The sequence below is a fragment of the Mugil cephalus genome, chromosome 15 (genome assembly GCF_022458985.1).
Source record: "Mugil cephalus isolate CIBA_MC_2020 chromosome 15, CIBA_Mcephalus_1.1, whole genome shotgun sequence".
Classification (NCBI taxonomy): Eukaryota; Metazoa; Chordata; class Actinopteri; order Mugiliformes; family Mugilidae; genus Mugil; species Mugil cephalus.
Genome location: NC_061784.1, coordinates 8,531,304 through 8,556,705, shown reverse-complemented (window position 1 = coordinate 8,556,705; position 25,402 = coordinate 8,531,304). Strand labels below are relative to the sequence as shown.

Sequence of the window (25,402 nt, the reverse complement as noted above, 5' to 3'; positions counted from 1 at the left end):
CTCCAGCCAAACTTGAGCCTGTTTCACATTTTTTTACGTTTTTTTTTTTTTTGTTTTTTTGGCCACATGGAATATGCTTTGGAGTTCATGAAAGTCTGGTTCTAATAAGCTGCATAATAGCAGCTGAAGCAGCACAGCAGGATCACATGCAGCTTTGAGAGCAATCGCGCAACGTCGGTGTCTCTTTAACACCGAGCTTCTACTTAAGCTGCAAACTGGCAGTCACAGTAAAGTGCAACGCTATAATAATCTAATTGTGATCTTTGTGCAAGCAAAGGAAAAATCAACATCAGGCAAAACATTTGTTTATTTGGCCTAAAAGGGCCATAAATAAAATTTTATTCTCTCAATTTATTAACAAGCCACAGGAAGTCCATGGCCGTCTACCACAGCACTTAAAACATCTCATTCTGGTGCAGTCCACAATGACATGAGAACCATTTGAGATACTCTGAGCCGCTGATAAATCTGAAGGCTCTCTTCCGTTACTTCCTTAGAAAAATAAAACAAAACGTGGTAATACTGTACCAAACTGGAGGCAGAGCAGCGGGGTGATCCTTTTCACGCAGAGAAGGGTGCTTTAGAAAGGGGCTATGAGCGTGGTCGGGGAAGCTCGAATCAAGCAACAACAACAGTAATAAACTATGAAAAACCTTCAAACTTGTTTTTTTTTTTCTGTTTTGTTTTTTGCAAAAAAAAAAAAAAAAAAATGAAGCAGAATTTGCTCGGCTTTCAACAACCGCAGGATTGCCACCGTTTATCCACCGACTCCCACTTTTTCTTTTTTTTTTCTCCCCTCCCAATAGTCCGCCGTTTCTTCCGTTGTGTTTTGCTTAAAATAAAAGTGAAATAGTATTTATAATGATAAAAACTATAGCAGCAAAAGAGTAACAGAGGAATAACAGCTAGAAGCAAGTGACCCCTGGATTGATAAGGAAGGCATGGGTTAAGAGAGGTCCATAGATGTCGGCCCGCGGTCGGGGCCCGTGATAAAGGAGAGGCGCCTCCTTCCGCCCTCCGAGCTCATCTCCCCTCGGTGAGCACCCTGCCGAGGGCGGCCATGATGCGGCCGAACCGCTCGCACAGCTCCAGGCTAGAGTAGGTGGGCAACTTGGGAGGGTCGTGGAAGCTTTTGATCTCCGTCGAGCAGTCCAGTAACTTGGGGAGGAAGTCCGTCAGCTTCTCCTGGAGGTTAGCTGCCAGCGGGACAGACAGAAAGATAGGAAACGATTAACCGCGCAGGCATCCCATTGTACTGCGAATTCCTAGACACACAAATCACAAGATAAACATTTCCAACGCGATAGCCCTCTGTTAGAAAGCATGTTCTACAACTCGACCTGAAAACGCGTCGGCTGATAATACTGAACAAAGACGAGGGACTCGCGGAGAAGCAGCTTTGTGTGGACGGATACTAAAACCTACTGATAAAACTCAATCCCCTTTTTCCAGCAAAAATCTTTGAGTAAACAGACGTCTCATTATGAAATGGAACTACCAGGATGACTCAGCATCAGGTGAAATATGATACGCTGGCAACACATCCAGTCTGTTACATTCAAAACCAGAAACAAATATGTGATTTATGTCATGGACTCAACCTTTGGGAGAAAATCGAAAAACTGTCACAGTGTTGCAGTTCTTGTTAAACGCAGTGTAAAGGGGGTGCAGACAGATGGTTGTGTTCATTAGTGGAGGCTGATGTTGAAATATACATGTTAAATATAATGATTCAGTGAGTGTAATCAGCGGTCGCAGTTAATCAGCTCCTTTTTAAAACAGTTATAGCTTTTAAAACACCACCTGACATTTTAACTTTCATGTTTCAGGTGGAAATGCTGCACAGCCTGGAAGCGTTTCTGACGCAGAACCCGAGCGGTGGCCTGATTTTGGAGATCTTTTGGCAAGGGTACCGGGGAACGCACTAGTAACCCGAGCCTTCAACTCTCCAGAAATATCTACTGTAATAGGCCGGGTCGGTTCCTCCTCCTCCTCCTCCTCCTCCTCCTCCTCCCTCAAGGACTCACATTCCATCTCTTGGCCCAGGTAGGAGCACCAGCGGTTCCTCATGTCCTCCACGGCCAGCAGGTCCCTCTCCGCGTCGTGGACCAGCAGCAGGGGGATGCAGGGCACCACCAGCTCGTTCATGATGCCGAGGCCCGTCGTCACCTCCGGCTCCTCGCCCGACTCGAACATGGCGGCGGCTTGCTCGTTCAGTTTCTGTTGGGCGGGGGAGGGACATTGACAAGTCTTAAAGTTCTATACGTCGACTTGAACGTTATTCAAGCCCTGTGGTAGGATGCCGACCAGTCCAGAGTGTGCATCCATGGGAATGACATACCCCTTTTTTCTGTTTGAATCTTGCATTGTCGTACTAGCAAGCAGTGTTCTTCCGTTTAGACGCATTGCTGTGCTTCTTCGCACAACACCGACAACATTTTGATCAGTAGGATAGTGACAGCGCGCACAGCAGGGACGGAAACAAAGACCTCCGTGGCGCGGCTAGAAGTCAGAAACTCCTCTGGGTATCTTGAACTGTCTCTAGGAGTTGTGTCACCGGCACTGCCAAAGATGCAACTGCTGACTGCGTTGAACTGCACTAACGAACATCCTGCCGTCTTTACGTCACCGCTCTGCTCTTCTCTCTTTGAACTCCCACAGCGGTGCCTTTCTCTTTAGTCTACCCACACTCATCTCTCCTCAGCATCTTATACTTCAAGCTTTTTTTTTTTGAAAGGCCCGGACACACATCAGAGAACTAGTGGAAATAAAGGCCAACATTGCTGCCTGTGTCCGGGCTGACACGTCGCACTCGAACGCACCGCAAAGACCGCAGGCAACGACCGATATAGTACGCGCTGTACTTTGTTGCGCCAGCGAGAGAGGAAGTCTGCATATGGCGTTCAAAATCGATCCGAGTCGTGAAATCAGCAGAACGACGACTAACCGGGAGGCTGCGCCGTTAGACCGAGCAACAAACGGCCGCACAGCGCTGACCTCTCTTGAATAACGCTCAAGCGGTCACACTGTTTTCGTTCCAGATGCCCTGGTCGGTGAGAAAACACTGCTAAACTGGAATGTTTAAGATGAGATTAAGATGAAACGCAAAAATAGCAATCTGTGCGTGCCCTCTCGACTCGGTTGTTTGCTTACTTTTGTCACATCCGTTTCTTGCTCCATACACTGGTTCACCGAGCTGGACAGCCAATCAGAGTGATCTCTTTGACTGACCGTCAGAGATCAGGACAGTGGTAGGACACGCTGCTAAATCTAGGCTGAGAGACGCTTAGCGGCTGCCTGGCATCAACAAATCGGCTTGGTGTCTTATTTTATCCTCAGTAATATTCCTTTGCCAATCATGAGGAAGTTCAGTAATCCCACAGACATCTTTAATACTACAATATATCCTACAGGCTCTGGAAATAAACTAAACCCTGACAGTTCTGTGTAACTGTGGATGCGAGCTTTTCTTCTTGTTTTTGGCAAAAACCACCTTGCAGTCACAGACAAACTCCCTGACCTCCACTTCGAGGAAACGATCCGTTTTTTTTGCAAGCCAGTTGGGAATCAAGGACTGCGAGGCTGGATTTGCAAAACGTCCAAGTACATTAACTGTGTCAATGTTAGCAGTGTTTTCAATTAAAACAAGAGCTGAAGGTAAACAGCTGAGCGGACGGAGCCAGAGGTTCTGGCCAGAGATCTGAGATGACCGATCAGGCCGTGCAGAGCCGAGGTTTGAGGTTAGCTCAGGACACACTTGTCTCATGGTAATGTGTTTACACTCGCTGGCCCTCCTGCTTCCTATTCCCACTCCAGTGATTACATTATGAGCACAATGCTAGTGTAAGGTTACTGAGTGCAGCAGCGAGAGGGCTGCTAAGGACTAGTATGAGGCTGATCGGACCAAAATACCCCCAGCTCTAACCACTAATACCAGAGCCCGGCCTGGAGGTTGGTGGGAGTAAAATGAAAAGGGGCTCACAACGCTGGAAGGACTTTCATCTGTCAGTATCAGATGAAAAACCTTCAGTGGAATCTTTTGTGGGCTGCGAGCAAGCCAAAGCAATATCTCCGCAAAAGCAATTTCATTATAGCACCCCGGCTCGGGACTGAAGGAAAATGTCTAGCCGCGTCAGTTTCGCTGAGTCACTTTACGAGAGGAAGTTTGGTACAGAGGAAAGGGAGTGACAAAGAGGAGACGGCGATCACAGGGAAGAACTGCTGGACACAAAGGCTTCCGTTCCACAACAACCCGATAATGCCCTCTTTGTAATCACTTAGTTTAATTCAAGGGATATGTCATACAGGATGAAACTCTGCACTCCAATAGTCGGGCTGCGAGACATAAATCACCGGCTCACCAGCAAACACTCCCGACGGTAATGACCAAGAAGCTCCTCATCATGCCCTCTGTACAGCCCTTTTAACAAAAGCTCCTTGTTGTACTGGTACGCGTAAATCAGATACATCAGAGCCTCCACGTAACTGGGAAGGAAGAGATAGACAGATATTACATTAAGATAAAATCCTATCAAAGCTGCACTGAGAAGTTGCAGAATAAACTATTACACAGAAGAAATAAACTTGATGAACCCACTGCATAACTATAAAGCTGGGAAGGACTGTGGGTTGCTGCCCCCTGCAGGGGATATGCGGAATGGGTAATTACCTGAAACTAAATGATAATGTCTAACATAAATGATATATAATCTTTACAAGTTAAAGCTTGAAGATAAGCATTAGATAGCGAGAGGGTCGCTGGAAAAATGTCACCGTACTTTGTCTTCTGAAAGAGCTCCAACCCAGTTATCATGAAGATGGTTGTCTCCCGGAAATTCCTGTAGTCCTGATGCCAAATCTAATTAAGATAAACAGAGGTTATCAAAGGCAAGGTCACTGAAATTCAAACACAAAAAGTCAGAGTAATATTGACGGGAAAATGGCATTTTTAATGATTAACCATGTACGGTGCCACATCAAAGGTATTACGAATTGTCTTAAATCAACCGTTTTAGACGGATAAAACCCGAATGCCACATCCTCTGACCTCATATTCATCCATGTTGACCTCTTCGGGCTTAATTAGGTCCAGTTTGGCACGTGCCACATTCATAATGCTCTTACATCTGTGGGAGAGGTGGGGAGACAGGAAGGAGAATTGGCATTAGGCAACAAGATGGTGAGTCATTGTGAGGTACTCCAGGAGATGAAACGGCCAACCCTGCCCCTAGGCCTCAACGTGGCCTAATGAATCACTCTTTAGTGCTGAGAGGAGAAGTGAAACACTCCTCCGGAGGCTCCTATCGAGGCCACATGCACACATAAATCTAATTATCTCGCTCAAAATAGAGGAGAAGGGAGAAATCAATTTTTCACTCATGAATATGGATTGAGGCCAACAAGCGCAGTTGAAAAGTTTTAAGAAACAGTGAGGGGCATTACGCACCCCGAAGACACAAGCATCACACGCTTAATAGGGAGGAAATCTAGATATTTGCCGCCGGTATTAAAAAAGTCATTATTGGACATGTGTCTCTTAAGATTTGTGTTTGAACAAAAAAACAGAGGGACCGCTCATTAGAAAGGATTTGCTCTGAAAGCGTCGCCCGGATGAAACGCAGTCGGTCTCAGGGCTGCAGAAGACGCTGTGTGTGAGAGTTTAAGTCTCTGCTGCCCTCTGCTGGTCATTAGAGGCAAATAGTACATTCCATCTCTTGACAGCAACAAAGACGACATCAGAAAAAGAACCAAATACACTATAACACGACACTTTTAAAATGAAAGCAAGCCTACCTCTCATCGAAGGCCAGGTTTCTGTCGGCAAACTGTGTGAGCAGAGTCCTCTCCAGGATTTTTTTAGGTGCCTGGTTTTGAATAAAGTACACGATGATGTGCTGGAGCCGGTAGTCGTTCTCAGGTGAGGTGTCTTCCTGGGCAAATCTCAGAAGACGAGCGTATTCCAACTTGATGGCCTGAACACAGAGTCGTAAAGGACACGGTCAAAAAACTATTTCTGAGGTGGAATAACACGGATACAGGTTCTTATTCAGATCTCCTTCAGTCCAGAACTAAAGGCTAAAGCCTGGGAAGGACTTCATTGAAATCCACTTTGAAATCCATTTAGGAGGATGATAAAGAGGCAAACACACAAGAAACCATGTACAGTAACTGAATCTCAAGAACCATGTCAAATATCTTTGAGGGACACATTAACTCCACTCTTCCCTCTCTGAAATAAAAACTATTACTCGTGCAATACGTCTATTTATGAGTTCCATATTAGCTACCACTACTTTTATTTTTACTCAGATTTTCACCATAAAAATGTATATGTAATGTATTTTTCTCTTTTACTTCAGTATAAACTGATCCATGGTCTGTTTTCTTAGGTAATTCCTTTATTTTTTAAGGGGACAGGTTAGAGAAAATGAAGAAAAAAATTAAAGCTGAGCCCATTTTCGAACATTAAAGCCTCATTTCCACGGAAAAGCATGACTTCACTCAACAAATATAATCACTCTTTTTCTATCTAACGCACTTTGGTACTTTTTGGTTTTCCATTGTTTACAGTACCCTGTCCTTATTTTTGTCATCACCTCAGCTGAGGATATAAGCGAGCTCAGCCAGCAATATAAGACACTTCAGTCTACTGACTGGTCGGAGACAACAACAAGTTAAAGAACAGCCAAGATATTTCTTGGAATCCTAGATTTTTTGAAAAAAGAAAATGCCATGGATAATTGTCAAAGTTGATGGTCCCTCTGTGCTGAAGTGGTACTATCTGCAGTGGAGAACGAAGCAGAGATGAGTATCCGCTACCAAACAAAAGGAATTCTAGTGAGATCATACAATGCGGTAGCTTTTAAACCTGGGACACAGCCACTTGTAATATACCAGGATTGAGGTGCTATAATAGTCTCAAGTGTTTCTGTCCCTCTCACTGCGCTAGGAGAAGAACACACACGAGGACACAAATACACACAAGAGAGAGGATGGATGGCGGTGGAGTAAATGAGTGAGAGTGGAATGAGGAAAGGTAAAGGAGAGAGGGCGTACCTTAAAAAAGGCTGCCTCGGGCCCGTTCTTTTCATATACGCTGGCGGATTTGCCAATGGCCATAATTATACCCTGCATGTTGGGGGTCATCATCGCCTGCCCAGGAAGCAGGAACCATGTTAAACAAAACAACGGGTCCTCGCGACCAACTCGAGCAAGGTCAACCGCTACGTTACGTGCTCCCGAGGCACTACGGTGAAGCATACCGCGGTCGGGTCATGCCAGACATCACTCGGCAGTCCATGCATTGGTTAGAGTGACACAACCGTGAGGGACGCAGTCAGTTGGATGGTGAAATGCACAATCCTCACGAGGATAACCAAGCGTCAGCCGTGTGACAGCTGTGTGTGACGGATACATAACAGCGCAGGGAGGGAGGCCAGAACGGGGGCCCCACGAAGGAAATTTGAGACTGGGAACACACTGACCAACAACTACTGTTGATACGAAGCCAAACTTTGTGCGTTTTGTGTAAGCTAGGGAAGACATACAGCTCATTCACATCACAACATGAGGCAGTTATCTTGCTTATTCCACTTAAAGGTGACTCATGTGACGAAGCACACATCAGCTTTCTGCAAAATGTGCCAAGATGCAGACTGGCTCAAAAAGAGACTTTTCACACAAGACTAAAACAGGAAGGCCAGAAAGAAAAAGAAAAAAAAAAAAAAAAGAGGTCAGACTTATTGAGTGGCATTCCAGCCCGATGCCAGCCCTGAAATCAGTCGGCACGCGGCGTCTGATTTTTCTCAAGTGTGAAAAACCTTATGTCGAGCCACGAGACCGAGCATCGAGTGTCTCACTCCATATGTCACACAGGCTCAGGCTTCTCTCAACACACAAAAAAACAAAAAAAAAGGGAAGAGGAGGTATTATGCTGTGTCCAGAGCTACCTCGTCATCATATCCCCCCTCCTCTGACACAATGACAAAGGTTCCCACATTAGGAATGGCCACCTCTACGGTGCGCTGACCGGGGGACTCATCCTCTGTGACCTGGTCAGGAGGAGGGGTCGGGGGAGAGCTCATCTGGACTTCAGGCTCAGGGGAGGTGGGAGGGGGAAGAGACTGCAGGAAAAATGGGAACAGATGAAACAGGAAGGATGGAGGACTGATGGAAAGAAAAGAAACATTACACATAGAGGGAATAAACTGTGAAGTATTAGAAAAGCAGCCCACATGAAATAGATCCTTGTTAAAACTCACGGCGCGCAACTGTGAACACATCGGTGGAAGCCTGAATAAGCATCCGATAGGGAAATAATGGAGCGCTTCTCATTTGTTCAGTCATGTCAATAAATAACACTTGATTGCCCACAGGTAAAATGAAGCAATGTTTAGCGGCTGTTGCTGTTCCCCATCTGTGCACTGGCTGGGAAAAGGCCTCTTCTTAACACGTTTGCTGCGGAACATGTGGGTTCAATTTATCCACGTTTCTGGTTCTTATGCTCAAGCTGCCAAGTAGATATTATCTGATGTTACTGTATTGATTTGGAAGAAATTTCTTCAGTTACCCCTCACTGCAACTCCTCTAGACTATTCCAATCTCCTAAACTAACTTGATGCGCACTTGGTGGCAGTGACAACCCCCCTACACTTACACACTATTACTCCTGGACTACCTTTGGCGTGTTATCACCCTTTCAGAGTGTAGTGGAGACGGAGTGACACTCTTTTTGCTGGCTTTGCTCCCAGCAAACAGCTGGTAACTTTGTCTGTGTGCTGTTTTATTTTATTTTATTGCTGGTTGTGTAAAGTGTTTTTCGAAAAGTTTATGATGGGAAAGAAGCGAGAGCGGAACAAAACAGGAAAGTGGTGGGACAAAATAAAACGGGCTGGGTCGAGGGGAAGTGCTGTAAAGGTCACTACAAGCCACGCCTTTCGAATAAACACTGTCATGTGATCCATTGTCAACATATAAACAGCAACTTCAAACTCTTATATTACTCTTAGAATCTAAATGAAACTCAATGAGGGAAACTGGAGCGCGATGAGACGGTTGTTTCAAACAGCGTTTAGTTACACCGGGGGAAAGAATGAGTGTGGATGTAATAAGAGAAAACAAATTAAAAGCAGAGATTGATATAAGGGCTGAGTAACGCTACTGATTTTCTAAGTTTAATCGACTCCAACTCACAAGGTCCCAATTTGTTTCAGTTTCGAAACAATTTTACTTCGTTATAAGAGAGATTTTCGCAAAGCTAATGTTGTCATTAGTTCCACAGATTCCATTTGACCTCTAGTCTGACGGCGCTCTGCGGGTTCTAACTTCAGATCTCCCTCACACATGGACTAATCTTGTTTTGCAGTCTTGTGAGATCTGTCATGCGAAGCCAATCTTGTGAAGAGGATGCAGGAAACGGCTTCAAAACGATACGTTATCAATTGATATCAGATGTTCCAAGTCAACATCGATTTCAATCAGGGAAAAAAAAAATATTTTTTTTAAACCCACCCTCAGTCGACACGCCTCGGTTTAACTGACTAATGTTTTCAAACCGCATTGGAGAGGGGAAGGAGGGCTCCCTGCGGTGGGCGTGCTGTACTCTGCGTGTTTGCGTGTTTTACATACAGCGTTTAACAGCGCTTCGGGGCTCCTCTCCTCCTGTTCGGCGGCGGCCCTGGAGATGGCCCTCTCCGTGTCCTCCTGCAGGTGCTTGGAGTCGTTTGTGGGCGACGGCTGCTCCATGTATTCTGGGTCCTGCTGGGGGACTGCAGGGAGGGGGGACAACACCACCATCAGACAAACACAGGAAAACATGAGGACTCTTATGACGCAAGCATAGTTCCTGTTTAGTGTTCTTTTAGGTTTTAGCGACTGCAAAGAAACAACCTATGAAACAAGTCACGACTAGAAAGTTCTCATTGGCTTGTTAACATGTAGCAACAATAACAGTGGCTACGTTAAATCTGACGCATGTTTGATAACATATTTCCTGTAACGTGACTATATTCTGTGCAACAATACTTCAAGGTCAGGTCCTCATCCCCTTACTGGTCTCCAGTGAAAAAGAGATTCTCTGTGTGTAATCTTACTACCGTGTTTTGCTTCTTGATTAAGTATTCTACTCTGTATTCACTGTCGCCACGACCCTGACCTGCATTGTCTGGAGGGCTGGACTCAATACTCATGGGCTGAGGTGACGAAGAAGAAGTGGAGGTGCCGGATGCCGCCGAGGCGGTGGCGGCGGCGGCGGCTGCAGCGGCCAGGGCCAGCTTCTCCTGCTGGGCCTTGCGGGCCTGCAGGGTGTCCCACTCCTCGATCTCCTTGTCAAACTGCTCATTGTCCTCCTTCACATACTGCTTCAGGTCCGGAGGCAGTTTGTCCATGCCGCTCAGTATCTGCCCTGTTTCTTTATCAAACTCCTCTGAAATAAAGATAAGAAGAAAGATAAGAATAAATAAAGATCACGTGGTTGGTAGGGAAAAATAAATAAATAAATAAACAAAAAGAAATGGAAGCTAATTAATTATGTGTTTTTGAAGTAATTCTTCAACTGAGAAAAAAATGTAGCAAATGTTAAATCGTTATTGTAGCCAGATCTGAGAAAAACTGACAAATTACTAAGCAGAGACAGACACGCATGAATCATACACCAGCTGTGCATTATTAATATGTAAATGTACAGAACACTAAGTCTCTTAGGTGGTGGCATTAAAATGGAACAGGGAGAGGAAGACTGATGTAAGATGTGAAGCATAGTGCAAAACACAACCATAAACACCAAATCATAACAGGAGAAGCATTTTAATAATTGCAACTGATTGGCCTATTAGCACTGCAAATAGAGAAGCTTCTTATCTCCATGTAGCCGTGTGTCGTTTCGCCCTTAAAGTTTATTGACGCCGTTGCAGCTCTGCTAACCGCTCTCTGTTTCCACTCGTCCATCATGCATTATCAGAAGTGCGTGTAGCACTTAAAATCTCAACAGCAGATTTCACTATTGCCCACATTACCCACGGTGGCCAGCAGGCTTATCATATTATCTGTAATTATTAATGAGCTTGTGGAAAACACGCTGGGATAATGTTGCAGAGAGAGTTTGGACAATCTGATGAAAAATGTTCACGCCTTAAAAGGCACACTTGATACACCACCGCTGACTGGACATCAGTTTATCTTTACCTTCTATGAGAAATGGCTTCTTGTCATTGATGTACATGAGGCAGTAGGCACTGGCGTTGCGGTAGCCTCCGAAAGAGTCCCTGACCAGCTCCTCCCACGATGACTTGGTGACTGAAATGTCATTGTACTTCATCCAGCAACGCTGATGTGGGTCATAGATATAAGCCCAGTAGTGGCCTGCGTTGGCCTGGCCTTCATGGACCAGCACCGCATGAAGCCGGTATGGAACCTGTAAACAAGCATATTTTATATTCTGACAACCTTGTTGTTGTATTTTGTAGGACGACAAAGAATAATTACAGAAAGACTTGCTCACCTGCATCATAGATTTGTCAGAGTACATGAGCTCAATTGTTCTGTGGATTCTGGTTATGCTGCCCTGCAGATCTGATGGGAAGAGCATCATAAACGATGGATTAGCCAAACTCATTTCTATTTATGTCATTTTTGCACAAAGTTCTACATGTACATGATTTATCTAGTATAAAAGGCTGCGCATAGGAGACGTGTGAACGCACCACGAGTATCATTTTCCACTTCACTCCTCCAGCGATGCAAGCAGCCCTCGAGTACCCTCAGCTCTTCTTCAGTGATGTGACGCGGGGCAGGGTGCATCGGGAGGTCGGGAGGTAACCGGGACTGGGTGAAGGGCTTATGAATGGGTACTCTCTGTTGCTGGGCAGCAGTGGGAACTGGAGCGGGACCTGAAGCAGAGCCTGAACTCTCAAGGGGAGGTAAGGAGTCTTGCTCAGACGTGCTGCAGGGTGAGAAACATAAAATGTAAGACAAAAAAAAAGCAGTGACAATATAGTGCAGGCTACTTGTTATTATTATTATTAACCCTCTGACTTCCACACGAAGAAATACGATTAGTCATGATTAAATATCTTTCATTCTTAATCTATATTTATAGTATGCACTGCAACCTGAGTATTTTGACACATTATCACTAAAATGTTCGTACAATTGTACAGATTCATACACCATTCATTCATCATTCTTAGATATTTGCATATATAATGTGTTCACACATGGGCAAATTTGTGTATCTTACAAACTGAATGACTAGCAATGGTTAGAAAATGGGTACATTTGTGCACATTTTATCATCTACTATTAGAAAAAAGCTCAACCGTGTGGTTGCCCTGGCAGTCAAAGGGTTAAACTCACCTTGGCGGGGGCAACTGTTGTCCTGTTGTGCCACCAGGGGGCGCAGATGTGTCAATGTCTTCCACTGGGGAGGTACACACGGGCTTACTGGAGGCAAACTCCATGGCGTACTGGAGGACATCTGCCAGAGGAAACCGCTTTGGGCCTGAGCCATAACTCAGATACCTGAGAGAAAAAAAAAAAAAAAGAGAAGAACGAGTGAGCGTCACAGAGGAAGGGTAGCAGAAGGAGAAGAAGAATAAGTGCTAGGGGCATAGCAGTTGACAAAGAAAAGGGCACAGGCAGAATGAGACATAATTCTCCACGGGTGCCTGCAGAGCTCTGTTGACCTTAGCTAAACAAACAGGTGCTGGTGGACATGGTGTACCTCTCCAGTCGCTGTTGGAGCAGAGTCAAATGCTCTTTCAGCCTCCTGATCTCCTCCCTTTTGATTCTGGTTATATCTCTGTTCCTGTCCATGTACCTAACAATGAAAGCATCACGACAGAGGCTTTCAGCGTAAAGTATGCCAGAGATGAAACTGTATCTAAAAACAGAGACAAACTGATTCTCTGCGAAAGAGCAGAGTTCATTTTTAAATCACCTGTCCATGTAGAGCATAGAGGGGAACTCGAGCTTATTGTGGATCTTCTCAGGTCGTCCCAGTGCTTGATTGAACTCGAATCTTGACAGCTCAAAGGTCAACACAGGAGGGAGTTCTGTGAACCAGTGCTGAAAGAAAGTCCAATGTCGATCATTAGATTTACTTAATAATATTAGAATGAGTCTGGTGAAGAGGAGCTGGGGTTCAGTAGGTAGAGCAGGTTGTCCACGAACCAGAGGTACATGGACCACATGCAAAATTGTCCTCGATCAATGAGTGGATAAACGAGACGTGTGACAGTTTTATAAATACAAGACCATGAACCATTTGTTCTTAGAGCATTACTGAAACACATCCATCACACATCTTTACCCAGGAAAATTTGATTTGCCTGAAAAGTTCTGGACAGACTTAAGATCTGCACTGCCTGTCTGTATGCTACAGGCACATCGTTTAACAAAAAGCATTAGAAGGCTCTTTTTCAGCCATTACAACACAGCATGACTGAATGTGTGGGTTCTATCAAGTCCCACATAATATCTTGTGGCTTTTTATTATTTAAGGCACTTTTTTTTTGATTTCATGCATCATAAATGAAATCCTTCATTTAACATAATATTAACTGTTTCTCCCCCTGCCCCTCATACTATCATATAAGATGCCACCATCTCAAGTATACATGCAGTGATGTTGCTGCCAACTAATTTTGTGATTCTGCACTGATTACCTCCACTAATTGACATACTTGGAGAAACACTGTCATCCTACATGATGTGAATCGCTGGCTCCCTGCGTGTCTTGCGCTGATGGCTGGGTGCCATACCCATCTGTGTACTGCCCTGGCAATTAGCTACTACCAGCTGCTGTGGGACAGCGTAGGCAAGGTCATAGTCAAGACAGAGGTGAGACTCAAAATAACCCAGGTGTCACATAAGAGCAAAGAGGTCAGCCCTTTGGAGGGAATCCACTGATCCACCTCAAATCATGAGAACCTACTGTGTTGCAGATTTTCTTGAACAGCAAATATTTGAGAATTGTGTTTTTGACTTGATGTTGGGCCACAGTAAATGTGAACTGCTATTGTGGCAGATTATTTCTATGGATCATATACACAATACATTCTTGTTCTGATGCATAAATATATTTAATGAGGTGCAATTGACCAGAATTACATTTTTATCCTCATAAAATATACACCACCAGCATTACCATAAGGTCATGTGACCATTTCTAATGGATGGATGATATTTACAGAAATGAGTGTAGGAAAGACAAAGATAAAAAAAACCCTGATTTATTTCCTTTTGTACTTTTAACCAACATTCCTGAGTTCACTGGAAACAGCTGATATCATCCTACTATGGTACTGACCTCTTGTCCAGACCTGGCAGAATTCTCTGCCGAGTGCAAGGACTCGATTTCGCCCTCAATCATCGCCGCCTCAAGACACTCGTGGAGGTCCTTGAAGCCGTTCACCTGCAGCGGGTACTGCCCAAACATCTCTGTGTTCTCAAACTTTTTACCTGTGGAATTACATAAATAATATTAAATGAGCTGCAAAACAGTCACCAGTGTTCACTTAACTGAAAGTGCAGGCTCAAAAGACCCGCCTGTTTGTTTCTACTTGTTTTCTTCTTCCGCTTCATTTGGGATTTTTGGCAGTTTTGAATCTACAGGACTATCACTGCCCTTCACAGGATAAAATTACTTACTACAACCGCACTTCAGATTCTGCTTGCTTTTCAATACACGGCTACAGTCCAGAGTGCTTCCTGATTCCCCAAATTATTGGTAGGCCAAGTTCAAAATAACAGAATGTGGAATTTGTGTCAACACTGACAGCACCATATACATATGACACACATATGTGTCAGAGGTACTGTATATGTGTGCAGATATTAGAGAGCTGGAAAGAAAAAGCAGAACCTTTCACACTTATGCACCAAAGCTGATTTTCACTTGTTCAGCAGTCAGTCACTCATCATGAGTACTTAAAAGGCAACACAGCACCAACTAACTGTGCGCCAAATAGTGATGAGACCCCCACCCTCCAAAAAAAAAAAAAAAAAAAAAAAAAAGGAGGAGGAGGAGAGGGGTTGCTAGCGGACATGCAGATGAGGCATTAAGGTCATTTTGTGAGCAGCAAAATCCACTAGTCCAGCTTTTGGTGGCTCTGGGCCAGTATTGTCATGCATAATAAGCACAATGTCAATCAGCCGTCAAGGTCTTCCACAATCAATGCTACCGCCCTCCTCTTTTACATGAACCACGTCTCATTAAGACAATGTCACCTTTCATTACTAGGGGCAGGGCTGCCGTCGTGCTTTGTTTCTCTGTGATTATTTTCCTTTTATTGGTTCAAATTAAACACTTTCGTCTCACCTTCCAAGACACCCACAGCAAGGAAACGGCCGTAGAACAGCTCAACCATCGGGTTCTTTGGCTTCTCACCCTCCCTGAGGGAAAAAAAAAAAGGGAAAACAGATCACGTTACCTATAACAGGCAACAGTTATTTAAGCCCCCAGCAAACAGTTAACATTTCCTTCTGTGCTTTATAATACGCCTCCTAGTAACACCACCGAGGATGTGTCTATCCCATATTTCATGTCTACTCTTTCCACACTAAGCACTGGCTATAAACAGTTGAGGTTACCTGTCTTCTTCGGCCTTCATCTGGAAAGCATCCTCCAGCCAGTCCAGCAGCTTGTGAGTGAACTCGCTCACATCCTGCTGTTGAACAAAGCACATGCACATATGTACAGTACAAATGAAGATCAATTACAGGACTACCTTTAGGAGGTGAAACTACAGGCTACTACAGTAAAAAGCTCCTACAGGCAAGGAAAGTCCAATCAATGAAATCAGCAGCGTGTCTGTCGTCTACTGACATGCAGACATGCACATGAGCTCTTTATATGACACGACTGGCTCGCCTTAGCTGAGAAGCACACATACTGGTGGACTTCAAAGGCGAACTGAATGTCCCGAGGCCACTCTCTCATAAAAAAAAATCAATGCGGAAAGTAATTCAGGTCAATTCCAATCCAACCTGACTAATAACAGAGGACAGACATGACTGATGAGCACAGGGGCCAGAAGACTGACCTCAGTTAACCCATGCAGAGACACTGCTTATGCAGGGAGTTCTGTACGTTTGACACGTCTACCCCACATTAAAAGGATGAAAACAAAAAATACAGCTAATCGATAGTCAACATAGTTTTGTTCAGAGGTGATGATGTGGGTTTGAGGATTAATAGCCGGTAGATAAGAGAGGCTGGATGTCTTGGCATTAGTAGAACTGCACTCAAGGCTTTGCCAGGCTGGGTAGGACACAATTAGGGGATAAAAGGTATTTCCAGGCAAAAAGTGGTATATTTGACAAAAGGAAAATCAATGGTCACTGATATTTGCATAATCTAGGATTGACGGTGAAACTACCGTACTGAGTGAAACACTCAAATCACAAAGAAAGATTTGGAAAAAAGGAACTACACTATATTTGACTCTCAAGAGGTATCATTAACAACTTAGAGGAGCATAAAAAACACTGTCAAGGTAAAAAGAGTTTAACTATAAACTAAATTTAAACCTATAAATAAGGTAAATAAACAAATACAATGTACTCAACCTTGCAAAAAGGAAATAAGCTGATTAAACATTACAACAAATGGGAATTAAAACTTTGTGATTGTGTGCCTCTATCAACCAATCGGGTTGCAGTTTACCAATCAGTCCAGATTCTTAATATACGCAGTGAAGACTACTGAATTATGGCCAAAAAGGTCACAGTGACTTTTGAACCCAGATTCCAAACAGTTCATTCAAGGTGAATGTCCAAGTTACCATTTGTGCCAAAGTGTTCCAGACATATCAATTTACAAGAACGTGCCAACCCAAAAACGCACAATGCCTCTGGCCATAAAAATTACAGTGCAGCTACAATGTGGTTCAAGACATAAATAGCTAAAAGAGAAACAAGTAACAGTAAGAATATGACTTCTAATCCACTTGGAAAAACGAAGATAACTGAGTGAACATCATTACGTTAAACGAGATATGACACAAAGAGGCTTACCTGCTGTGATTCACTGGACTTGAATGCGTCTTTGAGGATTTCCACGGCTCGTGATGGATCCACATATTTCCTCTTGGAACCCACCATGAGAGAGAAGAGGTTCCTCAGCTCCTGCATGAAGGGCAGGTTCCTGTGCTCCTGGTAGGAACACAACAATCCATGTAAACAATTACGCTAGCAGGCAGTATCTGATGTTTCCCCATCATATGCTTTAGTAAAGGTCTCAGGGAGGACGTTCGAGATGCTGTGTGCTGCATTAGTATGGAAAATTAAACACTGATGCTGATGATGTGCTACAAATGTGTACACAAAACTGTCTCTCTAAAAGGATCTCCCTCTTTGAATACAACAGTGACATACAGAGTGATTATGACTTAGTCCAGCGCATTAAAAACACACTTGTTTTGCAGTGCTCAGGGATGTTGATGTAAAGATTACATTCCAAGCTCTAGTCATGGCCCACTGCTGAAGCAAAAGGTCAATGATTAGAACCGAGGGAAGGGAGATGAGGAGATGACGGCCCTAAACCACACTTCCACGGCGGAGGCTTAGCCCAGATTAGCAGCAGGCCGTTAACCCTATGCTGAGCACTCTGCAGGGAAAAGATGGAAAGAACTGCAAACATGCTGAGATCTACGCTGCCAGTCTAGTGGAGACTGTGGTGAGGTAAATCTAGCAATTTCAATCCGGAAACCTCCAGTATCAAATCATACCACACACTCTGTGTCCTGGTGGATAGATACCAAGCCTTCATCAAACAACCCACAGCAGTATGCATCTCTTATATAGCACACCATCAGCATGTTAAGTGAACTACCAGCCTGGACAAAATGATAAGCTGCAGCTGCACATCTTTAAGAAGGTCAAACCGTGAGCCGAAGCACTGCTGCAGAAGAGCTCCTATGATATCGACAGGGGATGTAATCGGGGCAGATGTGGGGTTTCCCGCGGTCTCACCTTCTGGTTGCGTGGCAGGTCATGGACTCTGGCTGGTGGGGAGTAGTTGAGCACCAGCCTCTGGAACTCCAGCAAGTTGAACAGAGACTTGAGGTTGAAGAGGGGAGAAGATACATCAGTGACATTTACAGAGATGCCAACCCCGATCCCTGTCCAAAGCCAGGGTCACATTCTTCTTCCTGCTCTGGTTCATAGTTTTATAGATATTGAGATAAACGTACTAGAAACAACACGGAAAGTGGATGTTCATCTTTTAACACCAGAAACAGCAACAAAGAAATACTTGTTTTAACTTAAGGCCGTGGCGTGACGTTCTAGTGTGTGAAAATGAACATAAAAGTGGTCAAGATCTGGCCATTTGATTTCTAGAGAGAAAGTTGTTTACTCCTGTTCAGCTAGATCAGGTTGAAGCAGTTCCTTCATCTCAACTGTGGGGATAACATTACACACAGGAGCCAAGCACCATGTGATGGTGTATCCAGTGTTCATCTGGCATATTTCAGCTTGGGTCACATTCTACCATCGACCCCATCGGCACACAAGAAACGAGGTCTTTGTCACTGCTGTGCTCATATTTTCCAGCATTTCCTGGCGTCATCCAGTATATAAACATTTAAACGACTCTCTGATTGGTGCATCATTACAATTACATGGAACCAAACAGGGATGCATTAAGGAATGCAAGAGTCAAGAGCTCATTCGCAACATTTCTATTGCCAGGAAATGTGATTATAAACAAAGAAATTGCAAAGAGGCAAAAACGAGTTTACAGCACTGGCAAAAAAAAAAAAAAAAGTACAGGCCGTCCTTTCCACTTGGTTTTCAACCATCTGTGATTGTGTTTTGTCTGTGCTCACCTGTATGACAGCACTGAACCAGCAGGTATTGCCAACATTTTTCAGGCCCACAGGGCAGTTGTCTATCCTCTTCCTGTCATGTGGGTTCGGTGAATCGCTCCATACTTCTGTGTGGGTACGTTTCAGACTTGCCTTGTTCTCCGCTATGCTGGCCTCTAAAACTCTAAAAAATCAAAAAGGAGAAGAAGACGCAAACAAACATTAAATGACTCCGATGTTTTTACTCTACTGAGCGATCTCTATATTGCCAGAGCTAGCCTTTTTTTGGTTTGGCTTGAGGAAGTTACAGCGTAGTTCCATTTAATGCGTCACTCACTGGTTCACCTGCATCTGCAAAATCTGAGTGCTGTCTTGGAACACCAAAAGACTGTTCAACATCCATTATCTATTAGAAGGCCTTATCTCAGTGGGTCCTTCAGTTAATTAAAAAGGAAGACTGTTAATAAACAATAATAAGTAATGCTTACATTGGTCTTTGCGAAAAAATCTTCTGACGTGTGGCACTCAGATGTGATTAAATCTCATCCCAAAATGTGTTGCTCTATTTCTTTCAAGAGCATTAGATAGGTTGTTTAATATTGGTTACATTTCTCATTGAAAGAATCTACTGACTGTTAGACAGGGCTATTGAATAGATGGCATATGGTGTTAGACACAGCAATTGTGTGCTTTTATTTAGTTATATGTATTACAGTAGGGATTAAGTGCTTTCAGCATCGTAGGCATCATATTATAACACTATGGGCAAAAATGGGGACACGGTGTGTGAAGTAAAGTAAAACTGTTTTATTAATACTCTTGAGCCCACCTGCTGATGGCCTGCTCCTCATCAGTGATGCCCGTCTCCCTGAACGCACGGTTGGACTCCTCCAGGCTAAGGGCGATGGCCCTCTGCAGGTCATCTTTATCGTCCCCAGTCAGGTCAATGACGTCTTCATCAAGAAAACACACACGGGTGGTGATTTGGTTTGTATGAGCCCCCAAGTTATATACTGCTGTTTGCATATGCTGACATTCAAAACTAAAACATAGTGTTCATTATGCAATATGTTTTCTGATAGCAGGTTATAAAGTAAAGTAAAACAGAAATATATATATAAAAGTATATGCAATTATATTTAAATACAACTGATATTGAAAAACACTTTGAAACTATAAAGTGAACTAATATTCTATGTTTCTTTTTTTAAATCATCCCTGTGAGGTTTCTAGAACCTCTCTGGCAAAAGCTGAAGTAAGGTCCTCACTTGTGTCCGCCTGACTGCCCACACTGATGTATCTATCGCTGGCCACCTGGGACGTCTGATAGTAGGTGGTCTCATCTTGCTGAGGAACCTTAGCGTTCTTCTCTGTCAGAAAGGCCACAGCTTCAGCCAGGTCTCCATTGCTCGCCTGCAGCGACAATTTCTTTGTTTAGGTTAATGTATGAGTACAGTAAAGACTATTAGCAGTAACACATGACTGGAGAAGACAGCAAAATAGACAGAGTGCATGCAGATAAAATCGCGAGCAACAGATACCTTGAAAACCGTTTCTGTAAAATAAAACCGTGTTAAAGCACGGATTAGTGAAGCTGTGTGTTGAACTAAATGTTTACTCAGTTGAGTAATGAGCAGTGGGCTCTGCCAATTCTCAATGTTAAACGTGGGTTGGAGATATAAGAGTGTGTTGAAGAGTATGTTGCTGCAAGAGAATAATCTGCATGTTTTTTGTGTGTTCACGATGTACCTGCAGCGCCTGCTGAAGCAGCTGAACGTCTGTGGTGCCTGTGACCTCCCTCAACTGGTTTAGTAGTGTCTGCTGGTGCTGATGAAGAAAAAAAAAAAAAGAACGAGATTAAAATACACTGTAGACCAGAGCTTGATGAAAGAGACAAATGACACACAGGTTGATGTTTTAGAAAAATGGAAAACCCATTTAATAGACTGCAAAAAGGATACCATTCTAAATCAATGGTGAACTGACTGTGATACAAATACCACAGTAAGGCAACCATGTCTACTAACATTATAGGGGAGGATTTAGTATTTTCTGTATTTTTTTCCATTATTATAATATATTTTTAGCCTAGACGGGAGCATATTCTCATTTGTCACATCTGATTGCAACTCTATTATTTGTCCTGTGTTGAATAGTCCAATAAAATAAGCAATTTGAATGCATCATTTTGGGCTTTGGGCAATTATGGCAGGCGCTTTCTGAGTTTTTAATGCCGTCATATTGACATTTTATGGACGAAACAGTTGAGGAGACAATTGGCAGATAAATGAAAATGATTGTTAGTTGAAGGCCTCGTGAGACGGCGCCAGCAAATGTCGCACCAACTTAGTGCACTGACGATTAATACGTTGTTTATGGATTGAAATTAGCAACAGTGCCTAACGGGACATCGATTGACCATTATCAACCTTAGGTAACGGCAAAGTCACATGGCACAGAACATTTGGTTGCGTCTAGAGCAACACCAGAGGTCAATAGTAAGAAGAAAAATAAGAACTTTAACTGTATGATGCCTCAGTACGAAAAGTAACCGACAATGTTAAACCACTACTGTAAAATTGCCGTTTAAATCTAACTTGCGTGTTAAAAACTGACACAGTATTCACTTGAAGAAGGCCCCCCGTCAATTCTCAGCCCTATTAATGAGTTCACTGATGTCAAACCCAGCTGGACTGCATTGGCTTACCACACATGTTTAAACTACAACACCACTGCTTGAATAAATGACCTATAAATAATGGGGGAGTGCACTTAGTGTCAGCGTCCACAGCAGAAGTCTTACGTCTTAAGTCTTACGTGAGTGAGAGGAAATCAGGCTGTAGGAGGCAACAGACAAAAAAAAATAAATAAAAAAAAGAGGTCTTGATGTCGTCTTTTCTTTTCCTCCTCACAAACCATGGACTGATTGCACAACACATTTTTAAACACTTTTATTCAAGTTGTTACAGCCACTAGTCAAAAAGCCACGGACAATTTGGCACACCTGGGAGCACGCCAAGTCACAGAGCAGCAGCAGCAGCGCCACTAGACAGAGAACACATGCATGTGTTTTGTGTTATGCTCTTGCAGGGGCTACGGCTTTCTAATCAAGACAAAAAAAATAAAAAAATAAAAAAAATACAGGCCGCACCTTAATATCAGATTTCACAACTCAGCTAATGTGCTATACTCTTGGATCTGAGAAAATGAACGTGGTTAGAGCTGATGTAAATCTCATCGTCTTCGTTATTTCAGTGCTCCAATACAATACAGTAATACTCCAATACAATACAGTAATACAATAAAAAATCAAAATAACATTATAAGTTACATTCTTAATTCAACTATTAAAAAGGGTAAACGCTGGTACTGTCAGCAGGTACACATTATAAAAGGTGCTATGATAATAATAATAATAGTTTGTTTTATCTTCTATTAAGACTCTGAAGTTCCTGGAATGAGACCTAACTTTTGTTATGCTTCCAACAACATGACTGACTGTGTACCTCGCTTAACCCCTAGAGGCCCATGTTTTCATAGTGACTGTTGAGAGTAAAAAGAAAGTTAATGCCTTGGAGCAACAGCTCCAATTAGTTGGCAACAACACTCCCAGTTTGTTAGACAGAGATGCACAACTGAGCTTAATGCTCCTGTACTATGTTAGGTTCCAGAAATAGACTGGTGAAAGACAAAATGCCATTCTCTACCAACCTTGCAGAGGAAGTGATACTCTGACTTATGACATGTCACTGCAGAGGGCGACAGATGTTATCGCAGAAGCTTGAAAGAAGGCTAATTTACGAGACACGCTAAAATAAAGCCTCGAGTGAGAATTTGTTCATATATGGCCTCGTTTCTACGTTTCAGTTCTTCAGACATAAATATTTGGAACAGCACATTACCAGGGATAAAAACACATCATTATCCCCAAGGGTTTCACTTACGGCCCGCCGATAGTTACGCTCAAATAAGCTTTATTTGGTATTATTTTAGGCGCTCATTTGCTGCATGTATATACACGGCACCTCACCCATGGACGAAAATGTATTCGAACCAGTCGCTTCTCTAACCATGACACCGCAGCCTGTGTTGCGCAGAGAAAAAGTGCCAAGGTAATCAAAGAGCTGTAGTTCATGCATTTGCAGCGTTTCGACTACTCCCGGGCACAAGAAAGCATGAAGAAAACAGCTTCTTCCCGGGCTGTTTGATATCTAGGATTTGTGTGATGCTTTAAATTTAATATGTTGCTCTATACTGTATGTATACTATCTATTCCTGGGCTGCCTTTGCTAGAAAAGGGATCATCTCTCTGTTGTTCCTCCTGGAGTTTCTTCCATTATGTCTTCCTTTTAGTTCTTACGTTAAGTTTATGGGGGAGTTTTTCCATGATCTGATTTGAAGGTTTAAGAACAGTGAGTGTTTCAGTGGGACAAATTTGCTATATGCGATATAGAGCTATATATAATGACTTGACTTTACGATGTGTTTGGGTCTATGTCAGAGAGACTGACAGATCCAGGTTTGCTGGCATCTTGGGTGGCTGGGTCAGTGAAGTGTGGGGGAAGTTAGACCTCTGACAGATTAGAGCCAAGCCAAGCACAAGAGCAGTTAGTCAGACATGCACGTACACACACACACACACACACACACACACACACACACACACACACACACACACACACATACACAAATACGTCTCATTTCCATGTGACATGTCTGGAATGGCTGTTCATCGCAGTGGTCATCAACCTTTAAACGGCCAGCTCGTGAACAACAAGATTCTCTGCGTGGGACGGGGAGGAATTTTGAAGCTCTGCCGAAGACTACTATTCAGGGACTTTCCCAGTAAAACAACCAGGTTCTTGCTGTTCTTTTGCACGTCAAGAGAGTTTTAAACAAAAAAATAAATACATAAATAAATAAAGGTAACTGCACAGACAGGATTAGAGGTCCTTCAGTGTGACCCCATATCTCTGTCTACAAGCCGCTGCACGAGAACCAACACCTACCACTTATGAAGCACAGTAATTATGGAGCACAACAGGCTATTACGAATTGTAAAAACAAATCACATTAGAACAGGTTTGTAGGCACGCAAATGCAATAAGAGTATAAGCTCTGAAAACGAAAACTGTTATATGGGGAAAAAACTGTGCAAATTGCAGCAGGTAACAGTGTTGTTGATAATGGTTTAACATCAGAACCTTGAACGGGTCAGGCTGCATGATAGGTTTTGTATTACACTGCTCCATTTAAGTTTGAGTCATCCATAGTAGCCTAACTATGCATTTCTGCCTGTGTCAGAGACGTCTCTCAGCAGCCCACCACATTCATTGGCACATGTTTAAAGGCGTTAACAACACAGCGCATCCGCGCTGCAGAAAAAAAAAAAGTTACTGGACTGTGTGAAGCACAGTAAAACACCACAGTGATTATATAACACACAAAAATATTACTTCTTTCATTTTGGTTTGGCGGTGAAAACATCTTTTGGCAACACCAGCCGAGGCGTTACATAACTAACCAGAGCTCTGAATTGCTGGTTATGGTAGCCACGGAGTAAATCTCCTAACTGCGAGGCGAAGCAACGGAGTCAGCTCTTAAAGCGCTTTCGTAAAATAAAGAGCATGGCCACATGTGATCTAATAACCTCCCTGCTCGGTTGCAGACCACCGCACCGGGCAGGCTTTGCCATCAAACTACTCGCCAGATGCCGCGCCTCGGGTGTGTTTCCACCTTCGCCGCTGGCCATGCTTTGTAAACAAAGATATCAGATATGCGATGAGTAACCTAGGAAACATTCGCTCACACACAAACACGGGTTGGCGCGTCTCCAAAATAAACACTGTTGTTCGTGGGGACCCATGCGACCGAAAGCCTTTCCCGTGTTATGAAAAGATTTAGTTACTACTAAGTTAACGGAGCGTTCACCGTTAAATCTGTCACTGTCACTTGGCCTTGTTTATTTCCACCGACGACACGCCTAGCGCAGGATGCTAACATTACCAACCCATGGTATTAACGCGTACAGACTGATAGCTGTCGTTAACGTTATCTAACCAACTAACTAACTCAAACATACAACGCTGGGCTTTAACTTCACTCCAAGCGGTCCCGTTAGCTAACGTTGGCTAGCAAAACATTGGATAACGCTGTGAGCTAGGGTAGCGTCGGGCCCAGCTTAGGTAAAATTAAGTGGAAATTACAAACAGTTCCCCGCCTACACGTGGCTAACAACTGCATTTAACACAAATACACGGTGAACCCAACTAGCTAAAGGGAAGGCAAACCGACTGGTGGGGAGTTCTTTGCGCCCCCAAAACTAGGCAGCTATGCAACAAGGCTAAAGTTAGCCAGCCGCAGAGTTGTAGTCTTCTGTTCTGTAAGCTCACCTTCTGAGAATGCTGCTGGAGGACATTCTGCTCCACGGTCATGGCGGGCCCAGAGATAAACGCAACCAAATTCAAACTAGGTGTAGCAAAAAACGCACTGGACAGCGTTCACCAAAGCCAACTGAAACAAGATGCTACGATGTCCCCTCCGTAATCAGCGACATTACGGACGCCATGGCAGAGTGACTAGCGATGTGACGTCAG

At 43.6% G+C, this 25,402-nt stretch overlaps 1 protein-coding gene across 3 annotated transcripts; it reads right to left on the bottom strand.

Moving 5' to 3' along the window:
* Positions 1-289: 289 nt before the first annotated feature.
* usp25 (ubiquitin specific peptidase 25) lies at positions 290-25,402 on the bottom strand. Of its 3 annotated transcripts, none has more exons than XM_047606997.1 (26): positions 25,199-25,402; positions 20,556-20,633; positions 20,075-20,219; positions 19,636-19,759; positions 18,828-18,990; positions 17,971-18,057; positions 17,014-17,151; positions 15,589-15,665; positions 15,317-15,390; positions 14,306-14,457; positions 12,935-13,062; positions 12,719-12,814; positions 12,352-12,516; positions 11,700-11,938; positions 11,498-11,568; positions 11,182-11,410; positions 10,154-10,423; positions 9,628-9,767; positions 7,950-8,123; positions 7,057-7,152; positions 5,794-5,972; positions 5,048-5,126; positions 4,779-4,858; positions 4,362-4,485; positions 2,028-2,220; positions 290-1,196 (listed from the first exon to the last, which is right to left on the bottom strand). In XM_047606997.1, the coding sequence occupies exons 1-26, from the start codon at positions 25,238-25,240 to the stop codon at positions 1,024-1,026; spliced, it is 3,516 nt and encodes a 1,171-aa protein (XP_047462953.1). In that variant the 5' UTR covers positions 25,241-25,402; the 3' UTR covers positions 290-1,023. The 3 variants fall into 3 exon arrangements, with proteins under 3 accessions (XP_047462953.1, XP_047462954.1, XP_047462955.1); XM_047606998.1 differs by having other exon boundaries at positions 15,589-15,662; XM_047606999.1 differs by lacking the exons at positions 7,057-7,152; positions 7,950-8,123 and having other exon boundaries at positions 25,199-25,401.

Bases quoted from the DNA above. Each gene is read 5' to 3' on its own strand.
- usp25 (XM_047606997.1), bottom strand. From the start codon at position 25,240: ATGACCGTGGAGCAGAATGTCCTCCAGCAGCATTCTCAGAAG. The intron at 11,411-11,497 runs GTGAGCAAGTCT...GCTTGTTTACAG, and splicing joins CTGACAAATCTATGATGCAG to GTTCCATACCGGCTTCATGC. The intron at 4,486-4,778 runs GTACGGTGACAT...CTTCCTTCCCAG, and splicing joins GAGCTCTTTCAGAAGACAAA to TTACGTGGAGGCTCTGATGT.